The 8393-nt window shown below is 44.3% G+C and overlaps 1 protein-coding gene across 1 annotated transcript in view; it reads left to right on the forward strand.

Moving 5' to 3' along the window:
* Positions 1–8393, forward strand: part of LOC109318265 (stabilin-1-like) — a 449042-nt gene that overhangs the window by 438319 nt on the left and 2330 nt on the right. The window contains exons 31-36 of the mRNA XM_019547392.1: positions 2770–2876; positions 3205–3324; positions 3897–4043; positions 4188–4313; positions 6588–6734; positions 7738–7842. Coding sequence (XP_019402937.1) covers positions 2770–2876; positions 3205–3324; positions 3897–4043; positions 4188–4313; positions 6588–6734; positions 7738–7842 — 752 coding nt within the window. The remainder of the gene's footprint in view (positions 1–2769; positions 2877–3204; positions 3325–3896; positions 4044–4187; positions 4314–6587; positions 6735–7737; positions 7843–8393) is intronic.

Below are 8393 nucleotides of genomic sequence, written 5' to 3' on the forward strand. Positions count from 1 at the left end.
TTCAAGCACCTACATTGAACACCTTCAAGAGTAAAGTGGATGCTTATCTTGCTGGGATCCTATGACCCCAGCTGACTTCCTGCCCTTTGGGTGGGGGGCTGGACTCGATGATCTCCCGAGGTCCCTTCCAGCCCTGATGTCTGTGAAATCGATGAAAGAATCCATTAGCAATAGTCTAATGGAAGGCAACATTCTGATAGATAGCCAACATGGCTTTGTTGCAGGCAGCTCATGCCTGACCAACCTCATTTCCTTCTATGATCAGGTAACATGCCGCCTGAGATGAGGTTGATATCATTTCCTTGGTTTTCAAGAAAAGCTTCTGGCTTGGTCTCCCACAATATGCTCATGATAAAATTGGGGAACTACAGCCTCAGTAACCCAATGGTCTGGTGGCTAGGAAACTGGCTCCGAGGCAAGACCCAGAGTAATAATAGGTGGAACTGAGTCAACACGGCACTTGGTGACCAGTGGCCCCCCTCAGGGTTCAGTACTCAGACCGGTACTTTTTAACAGATTCATTAATGATTTGGATTTGGGTATTAAAAGTGGACTGGCAAAGTTTGCAGATGATGCCGAACTATGGAGGACTGAGGTCACACTGGAGGATAGGCTGGTGATACAGGCTGCCCTGGACAGGCTCGCAAGGTGGGCAAATCAAAACCTGATGTTCAACACTGAAAAGTATAAGGTGTTCCACCTGGGGAGAAATAAGCCACAACATACTTAAAGGCTTAGTAGTGCTACACTTACTAGCACCACAACTGAAAGAGACTGAGGGTCCTGATAGACCACAGTATGAACATGAGCCACCAATGCAATATCATAGCCAGCAAAGCAGACAAAACAGTGGTACGCATCTACAATGCATCTGAAACAAGACTAAAGATGTCATCCTCCCGCTTTACTTGGCCTTGGTGAGGCTGCAGCTGGAGTACTGTGTCCAGTTCTGGGCACCACACTTCAGGAAAGATGTGGAGAAGCTTGAGAGAGTCCAAAGAAGCATTACGTATATGGTTAGAGGTATAGAGAGCAGGCCATATGATGAGAGGCTGAGATATGGGTCTGTTCAGCCTGAAGAAGAGAAGACTCAGAAGGGACTTCGTGGCAGCTTATAAGTATATAAGGGGTGCATATTAGGGCCTGGGAGAACATCTTTTCACCAGGGCTCCCCAGAGGAAGACTAGGACTAACAGTCATAAACTCCTAGAAGACCACTTTGGGAAATGTGGGGTTTGCCCAAGTGAATTTGGAACTGATTTGGCCTTTGAAATGAAGTGTGTGTGTGTGTGTGTGTGTGTGTGTGTGTGTGTGTGTGTAAAATGTATGCAAATTACTACAGCCATGTCTAATTTCAAGGTTATTGTTTTCAAATTTGCTCCTCACTTCCATGTGCTTAGGGAGAGCAGGGTCTGCCAGTGAGGGGAGGGGGAAAGGGCTTCCAGAGGAAAAAGTTGGGTGGAAGCAGAGAACAAAGGGGCTACCTGACCTCCCAGATTCATTTTTGATGCGGTTGCAGTGGAAGAGGGACAAATTCAAGGCGAACCTCCAATAATTAGATTCTATGCCTGGAAAATTATAATAAATTTATAAATTTTCCACATATAGAATCTAATTATTGGGGGTTCATCAAGTAAACATGGTATTTATAAATTATATACTTTATTTGGAAATGTAGTATGTATCAATTAAACATAAATTTAAACACTGAAAACACAGTAGATTTCAAAGTGCTTCACAATATGAACACATTAGATCCTCTGTACCTGGAGATTGTCCTGGTAGGTGACATGCTCTGGTGGTTGTTATTACAGATGAAAAACTAAGGGTACAATTGTTGGAACAGTTTACTGAGAATCATTACAATATATCAGCTGCTTTGTACTAACTACCCATGGGCACACCCTAACCCCACAGTGGGTGCATCTACAGATGATGCTACATTGCTGTAGCAATCCCCTTTGGCAGTGTAGCATCAGTAGGCACAAACCATGATGCTCCAGCTTGTTACTGCAGCAACATGCTCCCTTTGTATGGTGCATTGCTATGGTGACATAGCAGCTAAAAATAGCTGTGTGCTGCTAGCATAATGCATGACGGGCTTTTACTGTGCTATCATTTACTACTTTCAGAAAGAAGCACTAAATGATGGCGCAGTAACAACGGCACTGTAGGAGTACATGTACACATGCCCAGTAAGTGGAAAGTAATCCATTACTGCTTAACCCTCAGGGAGAGAGGAATGATTTACCACAGGTTATATTCCATTTACCGTGGGGCAAAGGTAAGCTCCTGGGTGGTTACTGTGGAGCAACTGATGTGTGGTTAAGCCCCGTTACCTTTATGACCCACAGTAAATTGATCAGATGTCTATACCCTGAAGCACCAGGGCATAAGTGATGCACCCAAAGTTACTGAGCCTGTCAAAGTCACCTATTTCTTGATGATGAGTCCAGTGCTCTGTCCCAGCAGTTCTCAACCTGTGGTACGGGTACCACCAGTGGTACGCAGACCACCTGTCGGTAGTACACATTAGCAGATTTATTATAATTACTTTACATGACAAAAAAATTGCTGGTGGTACTTACGGTTGTATTGTTTTAAATTGGTGGTGCACAATCTGTCAGTTTGGGAACCGCTGCTATATCTATTAGACCATGAGTGCCTCCCATATATATAGAAATTGTCTTAAATAGTTAAATGTTTGCTTTGTTTTATGAAGAGCTCATCCCCAGATTCCGTCAATGTAACATCTCTCTTGCTTTGCAGATGTGAAGTGTAGCTGTCAAGATGGGTTCATTGGGGATGGTTACTTCTGCAGTGGAAATCTTTTGACTGTATTGGCAGAACATGAAAACTTTTCAACCTTCTACTCTGTAAGCAATGCTGCCATTTTCCCTCTGAAGCAGAAGCTGGGTAGGGCTGAGGCATGCTTCTCTGCAAGCTGTTGGCAAGGCAAAAAACAATAATGATAGCTGAATAGGAGGCCCCACATCCTGAAGTTTTGAAGACAAAAACCTTGAACTAAAAGGAGAGGATGTGAAAACCCTTAAGCTCCATACTGAGCATTAGACTCCAATTATAAATGTGAGGAAATGTTTCTACTGTTGTAACAAAGGCTGAGGAGAATCTTTCTGACATGTTAATTATTTTTGACAAACCTATAGCTTTCAGCTGGCAGTCAGGGTCTGTCCTCTTTTTCAGATGTTACTGGATTTTGCCAATATCACTCAAGATGGGCTTGACTTTCTCAACTTTCTTTCCAATGACACCACATATAAAACGCTCTTCATACCCTTGAATTCTGGATTTGGAGACAATATGGTAAGAAATTTTGAATACTGACTAAGCAGAATTGTTTGTTTTAATGCAGTCTCTAAGTGACCAGATCATGAACCGGGACCCTGCTGCACTAGATACTAGACTGACACTGAATCTAAAGTAGTCGGTGCATCATTCTGATGCATAAAGGAGCTGACATCATTTGTTCAGAGCATTAGAACAAAATGCCTTCTTTAGTACACAGAAACATAGAGCAAGTTGGCAGTTCTTGAATTACAAGGGCATATAAAGCCAGAATTATAAACCTAGCATGTACATCCAATGTGTAGGGATCTTCTCTACACTGGACACCAACTCTTTTTCACTGATGCTGGGACAGTGTCCTACTAAAATGTTCTGCTTAATAAAAGAGCACTCCTGTGGCCTGTAAATGCCTGTCCCTGTTGCATCAGCTCATTCAGCATAGTCTCGAAGTAAGAAGTCAGAATTACAGTTGAGTGAACTTGATCAAATAAAATACGATCCGGCTTGAGCTCTTTCCTCAAGTCTATGGCAGAACCACATCCGATTCTGATTTTACTTTGCCATCATGAAACTTTTTTTTGTTTTGCTAGACATTAACATGGGAAGAGCTGGAGCTGCATGTCTCTGTGAGCAATATCTTTCTCTTGAGCTTCAATCTCACAGACAGTACAGTTATACCTTCCTGCTCAGGATACAACCTTTCCATTGCAGAATCTGAGAACAGAACACAGCTCACTGTAAGTACCATAAACCTTTGGGCAGATTTTTATTACCTTTTGCCAAATCTATGTAATTGATATTTTTTCTTGTCCAGAAGGTCCTTCTACTAAAAGAAATTACATTTTACTCCTCAGTCTTAATGATTGCTTTTCTTGCACTAGGGTTCCAGAGTGGCTAATAATACTTTGATAGTAGAGTGGGACATTCTGGCCTACAATGGAATAATTCATGCCATTGAGAGACCTCTCCAGATAACTCATCCTACTCTTCCTGTGCATGTGGATCAGGCAAGTTGCTTGCTAATTCTGTTGAGTAAAAATGACAATTTAAGAATGCGTGGCTGTTTCAGTTCCCATAGTAAGAGAGTAGAACCTGCTCCATTTTAATGCAGGACCCCTGCTTTACTATGGCAGGTAATGGCCTGTGATTGTGTTACAGGGTTTATTATATAGTTTTAGTACTAAGTTGGACAACGATTTGTATGAGACAATTTGGATAGAAATTATCCTGCCTCAAGCAGGAGCTAGGGCTAGATCAAGAGTGTTAAACCTTCAGTCCACAGGCCGAATGCAACCCATGGGGCATCCCACAGGTCTGGAAATGTGGCAGCAGGGGAGTGATGGCCATTAATATAGCCACCTTCCCCCATGCCAGATTCCCAAATCTCAAATCCCACATGGCTGGTCAGGGCTGGGCTGGGCTGGGCTATCTTCCCCTGTGAGACTGGGCCATGCCCTATGCCCCACTTCTGAATCACGGCTGGGTCACAGCCCCTTCCTTCTCCTTCCATGGGGCCAGGTTGGGGGCCTGGCCAAGCTCCTTTCCCCTGCATGGATGCATTGGAACCAGCTTGCCACCTTGCCCCCTTCCATGCAGCCAGATGGTACCCGGTGTGCCTGCCGGGTGCCAGATCAGCAACACCAGCTTGATCCAACCCACGGACAATCTGGATACTGCCAATCCAGCTCACCAGGCAAAAAAATTGAGCACCACTGGACTAGGCGACTTCCAGAGGTCTTTCTAGGCCTACTTTTCTATAATTTTACAATTCTAAGAGACAAATCTACCTTGGATCTAATATCCTGCTAGCCAGGATATTAAAGAAATAGTAGTTGTGGGAAATTAATAACCTGGGATCAAAATGCTCATGAATTGATTCAATTTAAACTACCAGTAAGTTGTAGGAGGGACAAGAGTAAGTGTAAAATAAAGGTCTTGGACTTCAGAAAGATTTACTTTGAGAAACCAAGTTAATTAAATAAGGAGCGCAACCATAGGCAGAAGGGGAACATTTTTTTTGCGGGGGGCTGAGTATGTGTACACATACACACACACCCTGCCCAGGAGGTAGGTTTGTGGAGTGGAAGGGAGGCGGAGGGAAGGGAGGATAGATCAAGGCCCCCACAGTGAGGGAGGGAGTGGGTCAGGGGTTTGGGTGAATGGGGTCCTGAGGCTGGGGCAGGTTATGAGATGGTCAAAGCCTGGACGGCTCATCCAGGTGCACAGGGGGGGCTACCACCACTGCATGCACCCTGGGAGAGGCACAGGGGGCACAGTCCACCCTGGATTTGTGCATGGGGGGAGGCAGGGTGTCTGCCATGTGCTGGGCTCTGTGCCCTGTTGCTGCTGCCTCAAGCTGCACAACGCTATGTGCCTGCTACAGCAGGGTGGACAGGGGATGTGGTGCTGAGGAGGGGGTGGGTGGGGAAAAAGGTAGTGGCACTGAATTTATAAAAGCTTGAACAAGAACACTTCTTTCTCTGAAATGAGCATTAAACAGCTCGGCTGTGTGCTCACTTCCTCTTCCCACTACCCCCAACTCTCTGGAATTTGGAGTCTACAATCACAGCAGCAGGACTCTGCAGGGTTGCTTATCACTTCCTCTTCCTGCTTTCAGGTGCCTCTGGGATTTGTAGTCCACAGTCCAGCCAGCAGTAAGTTTAGCAGGGCAGGGCAGCTGCATACTCAGGGGAAAGGGAGTTTAACTCCCTTTCCTGGCCCCAGACTCCAGCTGGGTTTGGCTGGGGGGGTGGGGCAGTGATGTCAGTGAGCCAGCCTTCACTGCTCTAACTAGGGAGCAGAGGGGTAGGGCCAGCCCTGCACCCCACAGCCCAGCCCAGCCCAGGGCTGCAAAGTATGCTGGGGGACTGTGATTTAACTTGAACCAGGAAGGGGTCTAGGACAGAAGTTTCATAATCTGGTTTGACCTATATCAGTTAAGTCTGATGCTACATCCAACCAGGCTTATCTTACACTAGTTTCAGCTGTTTTTAAACTGGCTTATGTGCACTGAGCTTCTGTTCTGTTACAGGTTTAAACCAGTTTCTGATCACTTAAACTGGTTTAAGTGTAACTTCAGTCCTTGGCTCCTGGGTTAACTATGCATGGAGGACATCAGTTAATTAGCTGTGTTGCACAAGTGTTCTATTGTTTTTCCTATTCTGCCTGTGAACTACTAGCATCTTACACATAAAACATTATGGTCAGGCAATTTAACATATGAAATCAAAAACTAGACAATTTATATTTTTAACAGAAAATTAAAATAAACTGTTTTCCAGATAACCAGTGCTGCAAAGTCATCTAACCCTGTGACTGTTGGAGTCACCTCAGTTGTTGTTATAGTCATGTTATTTTTAGCTATTGCTGGAGTGGCCTATTACTACCTCAAGATGAAACAACAAGGATTCCAATTCCGTTATTTCAAGGTATGCAGCGCACACAGTGTAACATGTAAATCCGGAGCAGCAGCTTATTTACACTTGCAAACCAATTCCTCTGTCATGTCAGCTGTGTCTGTGGTCAAGCTGGCACAGCAGCTAAACTGATTGTACATGGCTGTAAGAGTTGTACCTTCTGGAAAACATTCTTCCCCATAAAAAAAATTAACAAATTGTGCTCAGGAATGTTTTCATTTTTTAGGCCTGTAGCAAAACCACTCTCCATGACAGTCAGGGGGTTGGACTTCACGATCTACTGAGGTCCCTTCTGACACACAAAAATCTATGAAATCTATGAATGTGGGAAGTCTTTAGACTAGCATAAATAAAGTTCTGCTCGGATGATACAACATCATCTGCATTAATATAAGCCATATACAAAGACAAAATTAGGCACCTAGGTTATCTGTCCAGGACCAAAGGACAATTTACTGCCTCAAGAATGGCAAACAACACAGACAATGAGCTTAGCAGGCAACAACTAGCCAATACTCTAAGCACAAATGTGCGCCTTCCATCCTATGCCTATCACACCTTAGTCAGAGTGGAAGGAAGGCACATCCATCTGCTTGGACCCTGTAGTGTGGAACACTCTTCTGAAGGTAAGTACCTGTACCCCCTCTTTCAAACATGGCTGAGGTAATAGTGGTGCTAGCCTCCTTTTCTGGGAGTAGCTTCCAGTTTCTTTTCTCAGGACTGCTTTATTCAGTGATTGCTTAATGCAGAATACATGAACAATGATGACAGCATAAATCAAGCCTCTCACGGAAATGTAAACTACCACCTATTTCCTGGGTCCATGTCAGGTTTAGATCCCAAGGCATCTTCTCCATATCAGGATTGGGGCATGGCAAGTTGTACATTAGCTATGGACAGCTATTGATTAGCAGTACTACAGAATGCTACATAGAGCCTTTGGTGCTCAAAACTTCAGTAACTCACCTCTACCAGAGTTGTAATACTACACCTAAACTTGTATGTTTGCATACAGGCTGACATGGAGGAAGAACTATCTGAGCAAGATGGAAGCCCATCCTTGGTGTCCATCCCAAATCCTGTCTATGGAGCCCACAACTGCATTTATGAACCTTTTGATGTAAGAAACGGATCTTGAATTTTGTGGTTTGATGAAACATCTGGTAAACATGTAAAATGTTGTTTTTCTCTCCACTGCTGCACTGGACAATCAAAAGCAATAGTAAAAAAAAAAAACAACTGTGAACAGTTATGGAGATGTAGCCAGTAAGCAGTGGAGAGGCACCCGAGGAGTCAGATTCCGTGGTATCTGAGGGCTTAGCTATATATTACAGTTTTCTTAGTGTGTTTAGGGCAATTGCTGGCGCTGTGCAGATGTGTGGTGTTCTGTAGGTTTCTTGTATATTGCAGTCTGTATTTTACTATTCTGGAAAGTGATTTTATAGATTGCATAGACATTAGGGCCGGAAGGGACCTCAGAAGATCATCGAGTCCAGCCCCCTGCCCAAAGGGCAGGAAGTCAGCTGGGGTCATAGGATCCCAGCAAGATAAGCATCCAATTTGCTCTTGAAGGTGTTGAATGTAGGGGCTTGAACCACCTCTGATGGCAGGCTGTTCCAGACCTTGGGGGCTCAGACAGTAAAGAAATTCTTCCTTATGTCCAGCCTGAAA

This window comes from Crocodylus porosus, unplaced genomic scaffold (assembly GCF_001723895.1).
Source record: "Crocodylus porosus isolate Cpor-Errol unplaced genomic scaffold, CroPor_comp1, whole genome shotgun sequence".
Taxonomy (NCBI): domain Eukaryota; kingdom Metazoa; phylum Chordata; order Crocodylia; family Crocodylidae; genus Crocodylus; species Crocodylus porosus.